The sequence below is a fragment of the Rhinatrema bivittatum genome, chromosome 4, assembly GCF_901001135.1.
Source record: "Rhinatrema bivittatum chromosome 4, aRhiBiv1.1, whole genome shotgun sequence".
Classification (NCBI taxonomy): Eukaryota; Metazoa; Chordata; class Amphibia; order Gymnophiona; family Rhinatrematidae; genus Rhinatrema; species Rhinatrema bivittatum.
The window spans coordinates 21110989-21132747 of record NC_042618.1 but is presented as its reverse complement, the minus strand read 5'-3'; the positions used below and the strand labels follow the sequence as shown (position 1 = coordinate 21132747).

Genomic DNA, 21759 nt, shown 5'->3' with positions numbered 1-21759 from the left:
ATGTGGAGATAGACACTATATGACTTAAAGAAAGAATGGGATAAACACAGGCACTCCCTGTGGGAGTTTTAAGGATTATAGAACTAAGCAGTTGTGTGGATGGGCAGAATAGGGAGGCTGGATGGTCTTTGCCATGACTTTTTTTGTAAAAACAATATTGCAAATGTAGCACTTCTTTATTTATTTCAAGATTATTTTAAACTGCTAAATTATGTACCAGACCTGGTGAAAGTGATGTACAAACTAAAATTCCATTAACAAAATCCCAGCAGCAATCAATATAGTCATTACTACCAATAATAACAGCCTAGTGGTTAGAGTAGTGGGCTAGGAACCAGGAGAGAGGGTTCAAGTCCTGCTGTCTCCTTGAGACCTTGGGCAAATCACTTTACCCTCCATTGCCTCAGGTACAAACTTACGGCTCGATACAGTATTCTTCGGTTGAAGATTTCCCGTCTGTAACGTGCTCGGAGCGCACAATTCGGACACGCAAGGCGATCCAGCGATACAGTCTCCAGTTTCGCGCGTCCTTAGCGCTTCTTAAAATAGACACATAACCCTTTCCGCACGCAGCATGTATATGATGTGTAAATGAACGAATTAGCTGTATAATGAAGGAATTAGCTATTCCCCTCCGATACTGTAACGGGCGCTGATAGTATCTCCTTAGTAACCCGCTGTTTTACCGCGGCCTTAACGTGTTAGTTTACCGCCTCCCCCTAGTAGGTGTTAGGACTGTGAGTCTAGTAACAAATCAATCGACACCACTTAAGATACTCAAACACAATAAAACACAAAAAAAAAAAAAGCGATACAGAGATGAGCGAGAAAATGTAATGCTGTGGGACACTAAAAACCTGTCAGAAAAAAAAAAATTTTAAATACCTGTCACTTTCGTGCGGTGATCCAGGCAGCGGCGGGAGCCGGAGGGCCGCGTGGGTCCAGGTGGTGGGAGCCGGGTGTTCGATCGAGGCCGCGGGCGGGTAGGCGCGTGTTCGGGCGGGCGGCAGCGGGATCCGGGGGCGGGTGGGCGCGTGTTCAAACGAGGCCGCGGGCGGGTAGGCGCGTGTTGGATCGGACAGCGGCGGCGGGATCCGGGGGGTGGGTGGGCGCGTGTTCAAACGAGGCTGCGGGCGGGTGGGCGCCTGTTCGATCGGGCGGGCGGCGGCGGCGGGATCTGGGGGGTGGGTGGGCGCGTGTTCAAACAAGGCCGCGGGCAGGCGCCTGTTTGATCGGGCGGGCGGCGGCGGCGGTATCCGGGGGGCGGGTGGGCGCATGTTCAAACGAGGCCGGGTCGCACAGGCGCGCATTAATTCAGGCGGAGGGAGCCGGCGGCGAAAGCAGCCTCCGGCAACCCCCACCAGCAGTGAATTAATGCGCGCCTGTGCGACCCGGCCTTGTTTGAACACGTGCCCACCCGCCCCCCGGATCCCCCCGCCGCCTGCCCAATCGAACACGTGCCGCTGCCTGGATGACCGCATGAAAGTGACAGGTATTTTAAAAAAATTTTTTTATAACACTCAGGTTTTTACATATTTTTGGTTTTTTGTTTTTTTTTTTTTACACTTCCTGGTGCCTGTCATTTCAAATGTCATTTGAAATGACAGGTACCAGCGTACCCAGGTTACTGTATAGGCGCTGTATTAAGCGCCTATACAGTAAAATGGGTTGCGCGGGCATAACCCTTCCCTAACCCTTCACAGCCGCGGCATGCATTTGCATGCAATTAGAAGAGAGTATCAGGCGCTAGGTCAAGAGAACTGTGCATGCGGGGAGGAAGGGTGCGCCTGGCAATGCCGCACTCTTTCTGCCGCGGTCTTACAGTATCGAGCCGTTAGATTGTAAGCCCTCTGCGGATAGGGAAATACCTCCAGTACCTGAATATAATCTGCTTTGAAGTACTGTGAAAAGTGGAATATAAATCTAAGTTAAAAAAAAAAACCTCCTCTATTGAAATATCAAGCTTCAGCAACTATAAAGTAAACCATGCTTTTACTTTTTTTCTAAAATGCAACAAGTTTGATTCCTATGGCATACAGCTGTGTTCCGTAGCTCTGGCCCCATTACAACAGCTATCCTTCTGTAATTAATACAAAAAGGGGTTGGGGGTTATCTTTTTGTTGAAGGAACTTTACGGAAAGCTTCATTCTTGGAGTGTAAATTAGGATTAGTGACATAGCATGTAATACTATCCTGTACAGAGTTGGGCCTGTGCCCCTCCCTCCTTATTGGCTTAAGTATCACAAGTTAAGATATTAAACTACACGTTTCTCACGCAAATCTAGTGGATGCAACAGTGATATAGCACTCACCCTATGTAGACAGGCATAGATCATGGAGCTGCCATATTTTGCATCACTTGTAGCCGCAGGGGGTGTGTGGTATTTTTTTTGTCGGGAAGACCCATCAATAACGTATTTCAGTAGTCACACAGCGGATTAATTATTGCTTGAACAATTACTCTAAATACTCAATGCTCCAAAACCAAGCGTAGGAAAGATTTGGCTTTTTGCAGCTGATTCTAAGATCTGGACGGAGGTGGAGATTTCACTTAGTTGGAAAAAGTGTGTATTAAAGAAAGCTTGAGGAGTGATCAAGAGTTGGCCACTAAGCTTTAATCGAACAATACTGTCAGTCAGTCATGTGAAGTGCATTTATCCACGCCCGCGCTCGATGCTTATGCACACGCACCAGGAGGAGAATCTCGGACTGCTTAGAGCTAGGGCTTTAGTTTCTAGGTTTTAATAGGTAAAGCAACCCTAATGACCAATCTATTATATACTCTCTATTTCCACACTCATCGCCTCCCTGTAATAGATACAGTACTTCCGGATTATTATATTAGAACCACTATCGCAGACAAACACACCCCACCCCCCTAAGACAACGCCGTCATGTGATCAACCGGCCCGACACCAGCTGATGGAGGCACGTGACTCCCTCGTGTCGCTGGATTGGTCCGGCCAGGGTCACGTGGGGGGCGATGTTATGGAGGCTGGTACCTGAAACAAATAAAGATGGAGGCCGTCTTTCATGAGAGAGTAAGGCGGTAGGGCTAACGGGAGAGGGGTTCATGCGGGTCGAGTCTCAGGCTGATGTTCCCCCTGACAGGCGAGCGGTCGCCGCAGGGACCTTTTCTGCATCCGTTTGTTCAGCGGTGGTTGTCCGGTTTCTTTCCTCCCCACTTGGGAAGCTTCCCCGGTTGTAACGCGCGTACCGGCTCGGGTGAAGCCATGGTCGGGCTTGCGGTCCTCTCTCCCCGCTGGGATTGCCGGGGTAACGGGAAGGGTTGGGGCATTTCCGGGGAACGGAAAGTGAGTCCGGCTCTGCCTTGTTCTGGAAGAGAGGCCACTTTGGCCCCTGCCTTGCCCTTTCTCCTCCTCCGTCTCTTGAAAGTTTCTTTCCTCTCTAGGGAAGACCGGGACGTTTTGTAAACTTACGGGGCCCATTGTCCCATGATCGGGCTTTCTTGGTTGGCGTTTGGATGGAAGATCAACAACCAAGGTGCAGGCTGTGTCATTATTTTGTCCAAAAAAACATTATATTTGAGACATTAATCCAATTTTTAAAAAACCGCCTGTAACTTACTTGTTGACCGTTTTTATGTAGGTGCTTGGACAGCGACACTCACATTTAGATCGTGGACATGCAGGAAATCGGAATGTCACTCGAGGCTTGTTTCAAACACTGACTTCTAGGTTGATCCTTGATATTTATTAAAACTAATGTAAGCTTTGCTGTCGAGGTTCTGATTTCAGTTACATGTTTTGTACATTTACTACACATCGGGTATAACGGTCCTTTTACTTGTGAGATCTTCCTTTCTGTAAGTCACCTGAAATTACTAGAAATATTTGTTGTGGTGATGCAGGTTTTTAAAGAATTTGATTGTTTTACCTTTCTTTCCAGGCTTTTTATCTATCATCATCCTTTCCCTACCAACCACCTTTCAACAGCCCTCTTCTGCGCCCTCTTTTCCACATCCAAAGTGCAGTAGCATTCAGATTAAATTTTGTTTTTCCACCTACATACAAAAGACCTTCTTAAACACAGTAACAAGAGTTGAAATAATAATGGTGTATTCACATGTTTCAAACTTGTGGTAATTCAACTGCTCTGTCTTGCAGTAAATACTATGAACTTTTCAGTTTTGTTTACAAACTTTTCTTGACTAGGCACATCTGTAAACATCTGCCAATAAAGAAACAAGCCTTTGACATACAACTGTCATGTTTTCATTAAAACACTAAAGATAATTTATTCTCCTATGGTTCTATTATTATATTGCTAATTGCCTGAATCTACTCTTAAGTCTACCAAAATCAGCTACCTGCTGATAGCTTGTTCCTTATGAAATGTTGCTCTTACCAGTTACATATAACTGAATTTACTCTTCTTCACCATTTGGTATCCTCTAAATTGCAAATACTTCCAGTCTTCTTAAAAGAGAGATGCCTTTGACTGTGACTCAGCATGGTTTGGAAGTCAACAGCAAAATATTTTTTTTACATAAATACACGTGCAGTTAAGAGGCATGTATGGTTTAATTTTCAGGATGTTTTTACATAGTTCAGTTGATCTGGCCAGAGCCAATTTGTTTTTACTATTTATGCCATGTTGATTCTCACTTCAGTAGAAACTAAACTAGATTTTTGCTCTTATGCTTACTGCTTGTATGTATTTGTAATATTCATTGGAAGCAACTTAAAAAAATCTAGTAGTATTAGTGTAAGAATGAAAGACTACAGGCAACATGAAACTGAAGTGGGGCGGAGAGATAAGAGCTGGAGTGCACAATGGAGGGAAAAGGTAAGATTTAGTGAATTCTTCAAACTAGTTGAGAGAACAATGGGGGGAAAAAGAAAACTCAGAGGAAAAAGCACAATAGAGCAGATGGGAAAAGGGCTTAAAGAGAAGTAAGAAGGCCAGAAGATTGAAAAAGTGTGATTACCTTTTTGAAGACATAGACATATTCTGGGTAGGAGCAAGTCAGAGGAATTCTGTTCACAGAAGGGAGATCTGGACTGGCCATAGAATGCAACAGATGAGAGGTACTGCTACATACCAGCGAAAGTAAGTACAGGACACAATCAGAGAGAGGGAGAAAGAGAGAATATTCCACATGATATGGCAGAGCATGAATAAGTATTTTAGTCGTACAGAAATAAAGGTAAGCATGGGACTTGCTAAGATTTTAGTATCAGTCATGTGAACAGCAAAGACGATGGAGTGATAAAAAAATAAATTACCCCACAAGTAGGTTTGCCAGCTGCCCGGTTTTGGATCGGACATCCGGGTTTTCAGCTGAACTGTACAGTGTCTGTCAGAAGTGCTGACCGGACACTGAAAATACGGTTTTTGTAAGAGGCGTCTCTTTCCCACAGCTTCTTGGTTACAGGGAAAGACAGAGCTGTGCTGTATCCTTGCCCTCTTGCCTCCTTTTCTGTGTTTTGATGGGATGGAGAGAAGGTGGGGCATAGCTCAGCTCTCGGTTCCTAGATCTCCACAGATGTCTGCAGCAATGCCCTCTGCTTCTCTCCCCAGCTCTCACTGAGTGCTGGGCCAAGACCTGAGAGGAGGGACTGCAGTGAGTCAGGCGATGGATACAGTCACAGAGGAGGGGAAGCTGGAGAAAGACAGTCATAGGGTAGGGAAAAGGGAGAGACAGAGGGGACACAGAGAAAAGGGACGAGAAAGGAAGATAGGTGGAAAGCAAGGGAGGAAATAAAGGAGAAGTAAGGAAAGGGAGAGGCACAACAGGAGCATGAGGGAAGGCAGGAGACGGATTGGGGAAGGGAAAGAAGAAATGAGGCACAAATGATACAGGAAGAAATGAGATTAAAGAGGAAGGCAATGGAGAGAGGGGGAAAGGAGGGAGAGAGACTAGCATGGGAAGGGAGGGAACTAGAGACAGGAGGGCAGCACAAGAGAAGTGTGCACAGAGGAGGGGGAGGGCATATTGAGGGAGAGGTGGTGCAAGGGAGATGCAATTGAAAGGCTGGGAATGTTTTAAAGAGGGAGAGCGAACCACCTGTGTCTGAGAGAGGAGGCTGTGTGTTTGGGAGTGTGCATGTCTATATGAAATAGGATGTGTATATGGGAGTGTATATGTATGAGAGAGGAGGCTGTATGTTTATGGGGACATATGGAGGTGGGTGTGTATTAGACTTTAATTGTAATAGAAAAACTGCATGAGGAAGGCTGTGGTTGCTGTTTTCATCTATCCTTATAATAACACTTTAGAAAACAAAGTATATTGATGAGGAGCTTGAAAGCCAAGTAATGAGTGAATTGACAACTGACATTAGTCTGTAACCTCCCACCTCCTCCCCCAAAGCATGAAGTTCAGTGGGATGTCCAATTATGGTCAACGGAAAAGTTGGTCACACTACCCACAATTCAGACTGCAGAGTTAGGTGACGAGGGAGAAAGTTGAAAGACTTGGAGGAAAAATGCAGTGAAGGGCTTTAGAGGAGTTCTATGGTCCCCAGATTTAACATGGGGTAATGAGTCTCGATGCAGAAAGAGGGCAGGCAGACATTTTAGATTTAAGCAGGGATGAAAGGAAAATGTTACTAGTATAGGTACGATAGATCATAAGATGAAATAATAGTGCTCTGTTTCTGGTTGTTCACTCCCAGGGATAGCAATAGCTTTCCCAAGCCTGCCTACCCAATAATGTGTTCTGGACTCTTCCTCCAGAAACGTATCCAAACCTCTTTTAAAACCCAGCTGTGGTAGTCAGTGTGACCACATCTTCTGGCAATAGATTTCACAGCTTAATTGTGCGCTCATAGCAAGCATTTTTTGAATGATTTATTTTAAATCTGCTTTTGTTAGCTTCATGGAGGTCTCCTTGTTTTAGTATTTGAAAGGGTAAATCTTTTATTTACCCATTCCACCCCACTCCTAATTTTATAAACTTCTATTTAGTTTGTCTCTTCTAAGCTGAAGGGCCCTAACCGGTGTAGCCTCTCTTCATAGGGGAGCTGTTCCATTCCCTTTGTCATTTTTGTTGCCTTTTTCTGTACCTTTTCTAGTTCACTTTGTCTTTGCGATGGGGTGACCAGAAATGCACAGTTCTCAAGATGCATTCACACCATGGCTCAGTGCAAAGGCTTTGTGATGCTCTCCATTTCAACATAGAATGTTGGAACTATTTGCCTTTTTGACCTCCACCGCACACTGAGCTGATGGATCCACACTGTGGATCCATCAAGTCTAGAGAACGTGAATAAAGAGGAGGCAGCAAAACACTGCACGGAGCGGTAGTAGCCACAGAGGCATTCACGGAGCAGGATGCCAGTGGTTGGTGTTCCACCTTCACGGAGCGGAGGGATGGAGGGCTGCCATCTCCAAAAAAAAAAAACGGGGGTGGGTAAGAGTATGGGGCAGGGGTGTGGCCTGCTTGTTGCAGCGGTTGCTACCCCTAATTGAGCTGGATGTTCCCTTGGATACAGATCCGGCGCTGCTCTCTACATGGGTGGAGGGGAATTGGGGCTGGAGGGTACTGGAAGCCAATAGTAACAGGTGGGAGAGAGAAAAAGGGAAAAAAAAAAGGATAAAGTGCGTAGCTTGCTGGGCAGACTGGATGGGCTGTTTGTTCGTCTTCTGCTGTCATTTCTATGTTTCTATGATTTCAGAGTATTGACCAGCAGGATTCCAAGGTCCTTTTCCTAGATGGTGATTCCTAATACAGAACCTAGCATTTTATACCTTTTAGTTGGGATTATTTTTCCTTATGTGTATTACTTTGTACTTGTCCACAGATTTCATCTGCCATTTAGATGTCCAGTCTCCTAATCTCCCAAGCTCCTTCTGCAATTCTTCACAATCCTCTGCTCTTTTACAGTGCTTTGTAAAATTCCTCACACGATGGAACATTTTTTCACATTGTCCTATCTAGAAAATATAAATCAAAATGCATTAAAGTAAGAATTTCACTGTTCTACACAACATATTCTATACTTTCATTGTGAAAGAACAATTATAGAAATATTCCAAAAGTAGTTAATACTGTAAGAATGTCTTGACTACATAAGTCTTCATATGTTTGTCCTAGCAAACCTAAATTAGCTTTAGTTCAAAAAATTTCCTAAAGTTAAATAGAGCCCACCTATGTCTAATCATAGTCTCTGAGTTGACTTGAATATTCCTGGATGAAGAATCAAGGAGGTCCTGTTGTGTGAAGTGAATTTGAAGCAAAGGTAAAAAAAAAAAAAAAAAAAAAGGCCGAACGGAGCTGCTGAAAGAGCTGTGTGATAACGTTATTCAGAGGTACAGATTGGGGGGAGGCGATAAGAACATTTCAGAATGTTTGAACATCCCCCTGGGGCGCTGTCAGATCCATCATTGTAAAGTGGAAACAATTTGGGACCACTGAGACCCTGCCGCCATCAAGCTGCCCCTCCAGTGTCGGTAGCTATGGGGTAAGGAAACTGCTGCCGAAGGTTACTGTGAGGCCTAAGATTACTTTAGGAAAGCTACCGAGGTAACTGGCTGAGACAGGGGGGAGGGGGAAATGTTTGTTCAGCGATAACAAGATTTTCACAAACATGGTCTGGGTGTGAGGGTGGCAGGAAGGAAGCCAACACTTAGGGGACGCTACTTGCATGTGGGAGAAGATTTTATGGGCTGACGAGACCAAAGTGGAGCGTCTTGGTTGCATTGCTAAGCAGTATGTATGGTGTAAAACCGAGCACAGCACCCTGCTAAATACCATCCCTACATTAAAGCATGGTGGTGGCAGCATTATGTTGTGGGGATGCTTTGCAGCAGTGAGGTCAGGAAGGGTTGTAAAGATCAAGGGAGCAATGGATGAGGCCAAAGAACAGGCAGATCCTGGAGAAGAACTTGTTCCAGTCTGCTGTAGACCTGGGGACTGGGGAGAAGATTCACCTTTCAGCAGGACAATTTTTTTTTCATTTTTCATTATTTTGCTTTACCTTTCAACTTTTCATTGGCAGCTCAAGTTGAGTTACATTCAGGTACTGGAGGTATTTCACTGTCCTCAGAGGGCTCATTTACTAAACATTTTCTCCTATTTTTGTATCTATGGGAAATAGACACAAAAGGGAACTTGCCCAGGGTTAGAAAGTGTGACAGCAGGATTTCAGCCCTGGCTTCCCTGGTTCTCAGCCTGCTGCTCTGACCGCTAGGCTGCTACTCCACTCCAATGATCCTAAGCACAAAGAAAAAGCAACAATGGAGTGGTTTAACAAGAAGAAAATGTCCTTGAGTGGCTCAGGCAAAACTCAGACCTGAATCCAATAGAAAATCTGTGACTTGAAGACTGCAGTCCACAGGTATTCCCCAGCCAACCTGAAAGAGCTTGAGGCATTCTGCCAAGAAGAATGGGGAAAACTGTTGGTAGATGCTTATCCTAAATAACCCAATGCTATTATTACTGCCAAAGGGTCTTCCAAGTATTGAATCAAAGGCTGTGAGCATGTATGCAATCAAGACTTTGGGGATTTTTATTCCTAATTACTTATAGAAATATTCTAAATTGTTCTTTCACAGTGAAAAACAGGAGAGTATTTTTTATAGATCAGTGAAACAAACTCCTTTTAATGCATTTCAATTTGTATTTTATAGACAGCAGAATGTGAAAAATGTACAAGGGTGAAGACTTTTACAAGGCACTGTAACAATTTTGAATATTTTTGTGTCATTTGCAAATTTGATCATCTCACTCCTTGCTCTCTTTTCCAGATCATTTACGAATATGTAAAACAGGGCAAATCCCAGTAACGTCCCTAGGGTACTCCCTATTGACCTTTCTCCTTTTGGAAAACTGACCATTTAATCCTATTTTCTCTGTTCCCTGACTTTTAACTAGCTACCAGTCCACAATAGGACATTGTCTCGTATTGCATGACTTTAATTTCCTGAGGAGTCTGCCATGAGGGACTCTGTCAAACGTGTTCTGAAAAACCAAATACTCTATATCAAATGTCTGACATTTATCCACATGTTAGTTTACATCTTCAAAAACATTGAATAGCTTAGTAAAAGGCAAGACTACCCTTTGCTAAAATCATTTTGACTCTTCCCCATGAAGCTATGTCTGTATATATGGCCAGTAATTTTGTTTTTAAGAATGGCTTCTATCATTTTGCCTGGCATCAATGTCAGGCTCACCATTCCATAGTTTGCCAGATCACCCCAGGAGCCCTTTTTAAAAATCAAGTCTTCAGGCATTGTGGCTGTTTTAAATGATAGGTTACAGATTACTAGTAACAAGTTTGCAGCTTCCTGTTTGAGTTGTTTCAGAACTCTGGGGGGGATTCTCAGTCCTGATGATTTACTCTTTAGTTTCTCAAGTACATTTCCCTGTTTCATAGTGATTTGCTTTAGTTAGATTTAAAGTAGTTTCCCGTCTCTTTGATTCCATTATCAGTTGTGGCACAAGACAGTTATTTATGGTGTCTAGGAGCTTTTCTTCCCTACCATGAAATATTGTGACATTTACCCAGTCAGTAATGGAGTAATTAAAATCTTCCATTAGTGTTGTGTTGCCAGTTTTATTAGCATGTTACATTCTGTTTCCTCATCCTGGTCAGGCAGGCAGTAGTATAACCCCATTTCTCAGCATTCAGATAAAGTAATCCACAAACACTGGGTTTTCTCCAGCAGATGGAGTCGGAGCAAAGCTGACATCAGCCCACCAGTATTCTCTGTCTCCAGCAGATGGTGGACATGTATCTTCCTACTGAGGATTGCTTGTTTTGGGGAAAAAAAGAGAGACAGAAGGAGATTATCCATGGAGCCTGTAGCAAGCATCCTAAGCGCCTTGTGATTTGACTGCTTGCCATATTCAGGCTTCACAGCCGGGTGTCCCCTCTAATCTTATCAGCATTGCCTGGAGGCTCAGGGAGAGTTGTCTCCCGTTGGCTGAGCCAGACCCTTCTGAGCAGGATGTGGGAATGGGACTGGAGGGGGATCTGGTTTTGAGACTCCCCTAACTGGAATTTCAGCATGGGAGGACTTCTCAGTGGCTACCTCTCCAACGCCCCTTGGTTTTGGTATAAATCCTTTCACCTTTTTTCTTGGGTGGAATTTTTTCCAAGGGCTGCAGTTCCTTCTTATGTTCGGCAGAACCGGCCAAACCTGGAAGTTCAGGAGGTCGTGCTGCGGATAAGCGTCTGAGTGTACCCAGGCCTCTAGTGGGTTCCACTGATGGGGACCCTGCTGGCTTCGATGATGAAGGCAATCCTTACTCCTTAGAGAATAGAGAATTTCCTCTGGGTTTGGAGTCATATAGATAGGTTGCTTGCTCTGATCTCCCAGAAACTGATGATGCTGGGAGTGCCGGGTGTTGGTTCTTTGTCTGAGCCAAAGAAAAATCCCATTTTAGTGTCTTGACTGGCCTTGAATGGGGCGCTCTGGAAACTGTTAAAGGGGAATGAGCCTTGGTAGGGCTGTACCCCCTGGATCCGACAGCGGGAGAGAGCAGTTGCATTTTCAGCAGATAGAGTCTCCGAAAGTGGATGCGCTGGTGTGCGCAGTCTCCAAATGGATGACCTTTCTTGCAGAAGGGGGAGCGGAATTGGAGACTGTGCAGGATAGGAGAGTTGAGGATATCCTTACGCAGACCTTGAGGTGGTGGCATGAATTGCAGTTATCCTCTTGCTGCTCCCTGGTGGTTCACTGTGGTTTGCTGCTACCTTAGGAAGTCGATGAGACTGGTTAGAATACCAGGGCCGTGATGGAACTGGCTGCCATCTTTTTAATGGATGCAGGTTGCGCCTTGGTCCATCCCTCTGCCAGAGGGATGGCTTCGGTATTGGCGGTCACGTGTCAAGCTGTGGCTGAGATTGGTCAGCTGCTACAATTTCAAAGTCTAATTTTATGAAATTGTCCTTAACAGATCACACTTTTTTTAGGATGAGTCCCAAGTTTCTCGTTTACCAGAGGGTTAAAAGCAGGTGCCACACTCTCTTTCAGTGCAAGGGGCCGTGCTAGGGGTTTCAGACATTTTCAACCTTACAGAGAAGTGCCTTATCTGAGGGCTCAACCTCTGAGTAGGTCTCAGTCCTTTTGGCCCAGGTAGTCCAGACGGGGCATAGGCTCAGGGGATGATGCATCCTGAACCCCTCAATGAAGGTGTGATGCTCCACCTCCTAGAATGGGAGATAGCCTGTCTTCTCTTGTTGGGAACCCTGGCCATGGACAGCCATGGTTGGGTCCCCCCTCACCTTCTGGCACGCTCCGTTCACCGCTGGCTTCCCCGTCCCAGCTCGGGCCGCGTTGGGGCCTTCCCGTGACGACCTCCCCATGAGGGAGACGCCACAGACTTCCTTGGGCAGCTCCGCCCCTTAGGCACGCGTGCACACCACTCCAGAATTTAAAGAGGCCGCGACGGGAAACCTCGGCCGGGCTCCAAATTCCATGTCATCACTTGAGGGACTATAAAAGGGTCCTGAAGATCTTCATGCTTTGTCTTGGCAACAGGTTGACCCTTTGAGTAGCTAGTTGCTGTTCCGGTTTGTTCCAGATCCCACTCCAGTGTTCCTGCTTGTTCCTGATTCTGTTCCAGTGTTCTTGCTTGTTCCTGCTACCACTCCAGCTTTCCTGCCTTCTTCCATGTCTTCCTGCCTGCTCCTGCTCCCGTAGTCCCGCTCCTGCTTCTGCTTGCTTCTCTGGTTTTTGATTTCGGCTTGGTTCCTGGAATTCTCTGTCTGCTGCCTGTCCTGACCCTTGGCTTGTTCTCCAGCTTTGCCAGCCTTCTGCCTGCCCTGACCTCTGGCCTGACTCCTCGTCTTGCACCTCCGCTGCCTGCCAAGACTCCTGGACCGTCTATGACTTCTCAAGTCTTCTGCCTGCCTCGACTCTGACTCTTCTTCACCAGGAGACCTTCGCCTAAATCCTGCCGGCCCCGGCACCCAAGGGCTAAACCTGCAGAGAACGAGGCTTGATAAAGGTGAAGGTCCCGTCAGGTCTCCTGGTCCAGTTCTACCTCCCGGCTACGAGTCCCGCTGTAGGTCTTCCTTCAGCGGATCCTCCAAGCACTCTAGCCGGCTTAAGGGTCCACGTTCACAATACCTCTTATCGAGAGTGAGTTCAGGAGGGGATAAGGAGCTCTGCTCTGGAATTCTGCATTCCTCGGAACGATTTCTTGGCATCTGCTTACAACTCTTCGGAAATGAGGCTGGCAGTGGAGGTTACGTTGTTGAGGCCCCTGAGCTGGTAGGCCGTAATTTCAGTGCTTAAGTCACAAGAAAGTATGGATCTTTATTCCGTTTATTTCAGTGTACCCAAGAGGAGGTTTCCTTTTGCCCATTCTGGTCCTTAAGGAAGGCTTGTAAACACACAGAATCTTTACACTCTATGATAATGGCATTACAGTCAGGGGAGTTTCTTATGTCTCTGTATTGTCAGAGGTGTATCTACATATTCCCATTCAGCTGGAACATCATCGCTTTTGCAGTTCAGTGTTTTGGGTCGACATTATCAGTTTTCAAGCTCTATCTTCAGGTGGCCACCATACCCAGGACCTTCTCTTAGGTCCTGGTGGTGGGTAGCGACAGTGTTGAGACAAGATGGTATTCTGGTCCACCTGTACCTAGACATTTGTATAATTTGGGCTAAGGGCATGAAGAGAGTCTTCAGGTCTCGCGCAAGGTGGTTTTCCTTGCTTTAATTTCTAGGTTAGGTGGTGAACTTGGCTAAGAGCAAGTTACAGCTGTCTCAATCGCTGGAGTGTCTTGGTGTTCATTTCAACGTGAAGCAAGGTAGGGAGGCCTGCATTCAGAAATGGTTAGCGCAGGTGCGGCTATTGACAGAAGCAGTTCACCTGGTGGTATGGTCTTACCTGCAGGTGTTCGGTTGATGGTAGCCACTCTAGAAGTGATTCCATGGGCCAAGAGTGCATATGCGTCCTCTTCAGCTCACACTTCTGGGCACGATGGAATCCGCAGTCAGGATTTCTCGTTACAGCTTCAGTTCCGGTGAAGACTAGCATGCAAATGCAGTGTGATTGAAAGCGGATCAACTAAGGAAGGATATTTCCCTATGAACATCGGATTGACTAATACGATGGAGTCGAGCTTCCAGGCTTGAGAGGCTTACTGTCAGGCGTTGATGACACAGGGGTGCTGGACTGCAGAGGAGTCTCTCTGGAGTATCAGTCATTTGGAAGTAGGTGCTGTATAGCTGGCATGCTTATGGTTTGTTGACTGCTGGTAGGATCAAGTGCTCTGAGTAATGTTAGACACTATGGCGATAGTGTGCATCAATTGCTAGGAAGGCACCAAGAGCCAGCAAGTGTCGCTGGAAAAAGTCCAGTTCTTGGAATGGGTGGAAGTACATCTTCAGAAAATCTCTGCCTCCCACATTGTGGGAAAAGACAATGTAAGAGCTGATTTTTTTTTTTCAGCAGACAGAGTCTCTAGAAACAAGAGAATGGGAATTGTCAGACTAAGCATTCCAGGTCATAGTGGGCTGCTGGGACCTCCTGTTTATAGAATTGCAGACTACATCGCTCAATGTGAAGGTTCCTCCCCTTTTTCAGTCACAGGGGATATCTGAAGTCCTTGGGCAGAGTGATTGGAAGATCGAAGGACACACGGGACTGGTGATTCTGGTGATTTCAGATTTGCAGAGGCTTCTGGCGGACTCTCCGTTTCGGGTACGGGTCCAACGGGACCTGCTATGACAGGGACCTATTCTTTGTGTAGGTCTGTCTCGGTTTGTCTTTCGGTGTGGTTCTCGAAAGGGCTCAGTTGCTGAAGCATGGAATCTCCACTACTATGATTCCACCTTGGTTCGAGCACAAAAGTTCTCCCCTCTTTAGATTACATTCAGGTTTGGAGAGTATTTGAGGCCTGGTGTTAGGAATGAGGCATGCTTCCTTGTTTGGTTAAGATCCCACTCATTTTGGAATTCTCACAGGATGGATCACGTAAGGGCAAGGCCCTTAAATTCTTGAAGGTGTGGGTGATGGCTCTTATCTGTTTTCAAGGGTCAGGTGAAGGGCGGACCCTTGTCGTTCCATCTGGATGTGGCCCAGTTTTGTAGGGGGTGAGGCTGCTTAGTCTTCCTTTGCGGTGCCTTCATGGATCCTTAATCTGGTTCTAGAATTTTGGCAGATTCCACTTTTTGGCCTCTGCGTAGCCTCTCCTTGAGATTAAAGTCTTGAAGACAGTGTTTCTCATGGTGAATTGTTGCGCATGTTGGGTCCGAACTGTGGGTGATTCCTGGGGCAGTCCAGCTTCCTACTATGCCATCTTTTTTGCTGAAAGTGGTCTCAGATTTTCATTTGAACCAATTTCCTTGCTAATGCTGGACAGGGAGAGAGATGTGGATGAATATCGTCTTTAGAGGACCGCATCTGATGCGGTATTGGAGGTTATTAAAACCTCTCAGGAAGATTGACCGCCTGTTTGTTCTACAATTGGAGGTAAACAGGGTGAGTTGAGTAGTGGGCTACATTAACCCATTGGGTTAAGGAGGTTATCATGACTGTGTAGCTGAGTAGCCGTTGCCTAAACGGGTTAGGGCTAATTCCACTAGAGCTCAAGCAATATTGTGGGCGGAACTTCGATTGTTGTCTCCCGTCAAGATTTGCCGAACTGCGACGTGCACCTCCATACATATTTTTTCCAGGTTTTACTGCCTAGATGGGCAGGACTGGAAGGACACAGCATCTCTGCGTGCGGTGTTGCTTGGACTGTGGACAGCCTCCCACACTATTTAGGAGAAACTTTGGTACATTCCACTGGTTGTGGATTAACCTGTCTGAATGCTGAGAAATGAGAAATTCCTACTTACCTGATAATTTCCTTTTCTCTAATGAAGACAGTTAATCCACCTTCCTGCCAGTTTGTGGATCTAATGTCCTCCTGAGTGGCTGCGTTCCGGGGATAACTGTTAAGTGTCAGTTTTAGTCCAGGGGTTAGTGATGTTACACTCTGGATGAGCTCAGTGTTTCCTGTTGCTAACTGCTTAAGTGGTTGTCTGTTAATGTTTATAATCATGCGTTGTTAGTTTGTTCACAGTTGTTTTTTGCAGAGAATACTGGTGGAGCAGGGGTATATATACCGTGAAGTCAGCTTTGCTTTGTCTCCATCTGCTGGTAGAAGTGCATAACCCACTAGTTGTGGATTAACCTGTCTTCATTAGAAAAAAGGAAATTATCAGGTAAGTAGGGATTTCTCACTAATGCTTTCTTCCCCATCACACTGGGTGCACTTTTTTTTCCTGCTTGACTCTTTTATGTCACCCTTAATATATTTATTTATTTGTTTTTTGTATATCGATATTCAACCGTAGCCATCACATCGGTTCACATACAACAATAATGATAAAAAGTTACAATGTGAAGAATAGAAATAATGGTGTTATACAAAATATTGGAGAGAATTAAAGTGGAAAGAAAAAAGTGAAAGAACAATAATAGAGTAAACATTTATTATATAATTAAATTAAACATGTTGGAAAAGCTTTTAGAAAAAGAAAAGTTTTTAAATTCTTCTTAAAAGTTTTTGAGTAGAAGATTCCAGTTTTAATTCAATAGGAAGGGAGTTGCACAATATCGGACCAGCAATTGAAAAAGCACGTTGTTTTGTTGAAGTAAGACGGGATATTTTAGTAGATGGTATTTCGAGGAGACCAGTGTTAGAGGATCGTAAAGATCGCCTTGAGATATGGAAAAATATTGTTGTATCCATCCAGTTTGTCTTATTATATAATATTTTGTGAATGAGAGACAGTCTTTGTACTGTATTCTATAAAGAATAGATAACCAGTAAAGATCTTTTAGCACTGGAGAGATGTGATCCGATTTTTTGTGATTACCAAGTAGCCGTGCAGCTGCATTTTGTAAGAGTTGAAGTGGAGTGATGGTAGTAGCAGGTAGTCCGAGGAATATAGCATTGCAATAGTCTAATTTGGAGAATAGTAGAGCTTGCAAGACTAAACGGAAGTCATGATGATGAAGGAGAGGTTTAATTTTTTTTTTAATTTGAAGTTTGTAGAAACCTTCTTTGATGATGTTATTAATATGTTGTTTGAAGCAGAATTCTGAGTCCAAAGTGATTCCGAGGTCTCTTGCTTTTAATTAGAATGTTATTATTATTATTATTATATATATATATATATATCTCCCATAATGCACTGGGGATGTACAGCTCAACTGCTGCATACTCAGAATGTATGGTACTAAGTTTTATCTGTTCTGTCATGTTGCTATCATTTGTACCCTGGTATCACAGTGTCCCATTAGTTATCCTCCATCCACCAGGTCTTTGAGGTGCCTATTCTCTCTGTATTTAGTACCATACATTCTGAGTTTGCAGCATTATGGGATGAGTTTTTTCAGTCTACTTTCCAGACAGAAAGGTTTATGAGCTATGTCTGTGAGTCCTCTACCCCCTAATAACATTTTTGCTTTGTGTCCTATCCACATCAGATTTTCAGGATGTTAGGGTTTTTTTTGTTTGGTTTTTTTTTTTTTCTTAAATCTACACCTATGTGTGAACTGTGAATGCATGTGGCTGGGAGAGTAGGTTCCTTTAGTTCTGGGTGGATCTTCTGTTTTTGAAGAAATTTACGACAGCACTAATGCAGTGGTATACCAGAATTTATCATTAAAATGATCTGTGGTATGTTTAATCCATTTCAAATATTAGCAAGAAGGCTCTCTGTGTGCTCAGCACTGCCTGAATAATTTACTGCAAGGGGAATATTTTAGTCCAGTGGAATTATCTTCTATTGCACATCAGCTGGATGAGGAAGAGAGGATGAGAATGGCCGAAGGAGGGCTCACAAGTGACGAGTACAGAACATTCCTACAGGTAAGAGCCATTTTGCTTGTCTTCAATATTTTAGGAGATGCTCTGTTGATAGTTACAAAGTGTTACGCTGTGTTGTGCTCTGCCACTCGAGTGGGGAGTAGTGAGTAGACCCATAGAATCTGGCTTTTAATATTGGACCAGCTGCACTAATGGAGCTTTCTCGTTTTGTATCTCAGGGAAAAATGCTGAGTACATCTTGGGCCTCTGTGAGTGCACCAGCAAAAGCTGCTTTCCAGCTTGCCTGTGGTTGTTATATTTAGGGAAGATGAAAGGAGCTGTTCAGTGATTTGTTGAAGCTTCGTTAAATGCAATATCAGGTTTTACTTTCCATCATCACAATCCATTACAGCAGCAGATTTTGCTTTATAATACGTTATTAACCATCTTTCTTAAAAGTCTACTCTCAAATGCTTTCCAGCCACAGAGAAAAAGATTGTAAGCTTTTACATAAGTCTAGAGCATGTTTCTTCTTCTTTAAACAGCAGCCTTCTGGAAATATGGACGACAGTGGCTATTTCTCTATTCAAGTAAGTATGCAGTAGCTTATTATTTGTTTATGCAAAATGGTTGTATACTGCTTAAAAATGTGATTATTATAATGGCTAATTGGGGTGCAGCTGCTAGAACCTATTAATTCTGTTTCTTTCTTCGTGGTCTCACTGGCAGACAACTCTGTAACCTTAAAAGCAGATGTCGCATCTGACAACAAGCAGACTCAAAACTGTGTGCTGATTAAATGAATAGTCAGGCAGGAAGAGTATAAGTGTGCACATTTTATTATTTCTATGAGGTTCATCCAACATGACTTTTAAGAATGCCTTTCAGGAAGGGCCTGACGTTTACTAAAGTCTTCAATCTTTAGTTTTCCAGCATTAGGATCTTCCATTTATGTGTCATTTGGAATTACAGCTTAGAACATAATTTGTTCCCCTCTACTGTACATAGAGTCAGAAAGATTTGAATAATGATTGTTGTTTCAGGCTTTAGAAAATAATAGAGATGTGAATCGGAACCAGAATCGGTTCGGATTTCAGTTCCGATTAACATCTCTAGAAAATAACAAAGACCAATTGGTCTTAGTAGTTGAAATGGTTACTTCCCTTATCTCCTGAAAATTGCAATGTTTTGACAGGTTATAAGCAATGCACTCAAAGTCTGGGGTTTAGAACTGACGCTCTTCAACAGTCCAGAGTACCAGAGGCTCCTGATTGATCCTATGTAAGACTCTTTCAGTGCCTTTAATTTTACAAAGTAGTCCTTAGTCAGATACATCAGTCCCATATATTTAAGACTGCAAGCATTCCATTTAAGTGGTTCCTTTTGTCCCCTTTTATTGTGAATGTTTGTCTGCTGTCTGCCTGCATCCTCTGGGGTAGATTTTCAGACAAGCGCGAACAGCCTACTTTTGTTTGCGCTCCAGGCGCAAACAAAAGTACGCTGGATTTTAGTAGATACGCGCGTAGTCGCGCGTATCGGCTAAAATCCTGGATCGGCGCGCGCAAGGCTATCGATTTTGTATAGCCTGCGCGCGCCGAGCCGCGCTGCCTCCCCCCGTTCCCTCCAAGGCCGCTCCGAAATCGGAGCGGCCTTAGAGGGAACTTTCCTTTGCCCTCCCCTCACCTTCCCCTCCCTTCCCCTACCTAACCCACCCGCCCGGCCCTGTCTACACCCCCCCCTTACCTTTGTCGGGGGATTTACGCCTCCCGGAGGGAGACGTAAATCCCCGCGCGCCAGCGGGCGTGCTGCGCGCCGGGCCGCGACCTGGGGGCGGGTACGGAGGGCGCGGCCACGCCCCCGGGCCGTAGCCACGCCCCGTACCCGCCCCCAAAACGCTGCCGACACGCCCCCGGAACGCCGCGACGACCGGGCCCGCCCCCCGACACGCCCCCCTCCGAGAACCCCGGGACTTACGCGAGTCCCGGGGCTCTGCGCGCGCCGGGAGGCCTATGTAAAATAGGCTTCCCGGCGCGCAGGGCCCTGCTCGCCTAAATCCGCCCGGTTTTGGGCGGATTTAGGCGAGCAGGGCTCTGAAAATCTACCCCTCTGTGTCTTAGGGCATGCTAAGCTTCATACTGTGGTGTCATAAATTCTCTCTGAGGTCACAAGCTGTGCTAAATTGGTGCTGTGAATTAAAATACACTTTCAAAACATTATTTAAAAATAAAAGCTCCGGCAAACCATAATTAAGAACGTAAGAACATGCCATACTGGGTCAGGCCAAGGGTCCATCAAGCCCAGCATCCTGTTTCCAACAGTGGCCATAAGAACCTGGCAAGTACCCAAAAACTAAGTCTATTCCATGTTACCGTTGCTAGTAATAGCAGTGGCTATTTTCCAAGTCAACTTAATTAATAGCAGGTAATGGACTTCTCCTCCAAGAACTTATCCAATCCTTTTTTAAACACCGCTATACTAACTGCACTAACCACATCCTCTGGCAACAAATTCCAGAGTTTAATGGTGCGTTGAGTAAAAAAGAACTTTCTCCGATTAGTTTTAAATGTGCCACATGCTAACTTCATGGAGTGCCCCCTAATCTTTCTACTATCCGAAAGAGTAAATAACCGATTCACATCTACCCGTTCTAGACCTCTCATGATTTTAAACACCTCTATCATATCCCCCCTCAGCCATCTCTTCTCCAAGCTGAAAAGTCCTAACTCTTTAGTCTTTCCTCATAGGGGAGCTGTTCCGTTCCCCTTAATTCATTAGCAGCTCTCATGTCAATATATTATCAGTTAAGTAAGCAATTAATATAGGAGGAAGTTAAAAACACTTTAGATACCGCTGTAATTTCATGTTTTTATTCCCTTTTACAGAAATGAAAGAGCATTTATTTGTAATTATAAGGAACACTGGTTTACGATTCGAAAGTTAGGAAAACAGGTAACAGTGTTTTAATTCTTTATTGCGCATCTCTTAAATTTGGAATATGACTCACTTTGCACAAGCGAAGACTTGTAAATGTCCAATTTCTGTCAGTATATAAAACCACTAAGGATTACTATTCATAATACTTGTTATCTAATCTCATTTTGTCTCTGTGCCACCATTGAGCTAAATCATTTCTCTTATCCCAGCATGTAATGCTTACTGCTTACAATGGATTGGTTTACTCAGATACAAGTTTTTGGGGGCTGTTTGCACATGTTGACATAAGAAATAACATGTACCCTCTTGGGCTGGTTGTACCTGAAAATGGTGCCGAAGTAGCTCTCAAAGCCCTTGGGAAGGTAGGTAGCAGTGTATTGCTATTAAGCTGTTTACTGGCGGGCAAAAAGGTATCCATGAAAGGAGCAGCATGTCTTCGGCTACTGGAGGTTTCTCAGGGATTTGTCCTCTGTATGGCAGAAGGGAGCTCTTGAGACAGTAGCTAGTGTTTTGTGGAACAGAATGGAGTGACATCCTTCGGTAAATATTAATGGATTTGTATGCTATGTATGTTTCATTTAGATTTTATACATGTATTTTGTAATCTGCATTAAACGGTTGCTTGGAAACTGCAAAATGGGAGAATAAATAAATAAAAAATCTGGCTGAGATGGAGCTTAATGGTGCCTTAAGAAATGACAAGTGTAACAATAAAACTGGAGAGCAGGGGTAGGCAACTCTGGCCCTTGGGTGCCATGACACTGGTCAGGTTTTAAGGCTGTCGGCACTTGAGATGCATTTGCGTACATTGCCTCTGCTGCATGCAAATGCATCTCATGCATGTTCAATGTGGATATCCTGAAAACCTGACGGACTTGAGGACTGGAGTTGTCTGCCCCCGCTGTAGAGGCTTTATGCCCTGAATGTTGATTCCTTTGTTTTCTCTTCGATTATTTTCAGTGGTTTAACTTGAATTCTCTCCTAACGGGTCCAGAATTAATATCAGATACGTACCTTGCACTTTTCTTGGCTCAGTTACAACAGGAAGGTAATAATTTGTACTTAAATTGAATCTTTCATCTCCATCAGA

At 44.6% G+C, this 21759-nt stretch overlaps 1 protein-coding gene across 5 annotated transcripts in view; it reads left to right on the top strand.

Annotated features, from left to right (window-relative positions):
- Positions 1–1901: 1901 nt before the first annotated feature.
- The window catches only part of ATXN3 (ataxin 3), a 45435-nt gene continuing 25577 nt past the window's right edge, over positions 1902–21759 (top strand). For 2 of the 5 annotated variants that reach the window (XM_029597817.1, XM_029597813.1), the window contains exons 1-6: positions 3049–4809; positions 17634–17798; positions 18281–18325; positions 18931–19016; positions 20618–20684; positions 21630–21717. In XM_029597817.1, coding sequence (XP_029453677.1) covers positions 4615–4809; positions 17634–17798; positions 18281–18325; positions 18931–19016; positions 20618–20684; positions 21630–21717 — 646 coding nt within the window. In that variant the 5' untranslated portion in view covers positions 3049–4614. The other 3 variants (XM_029597814.1, XM_029597816.1, XM_029597815.1) reach the window with 3 other exon arrangements.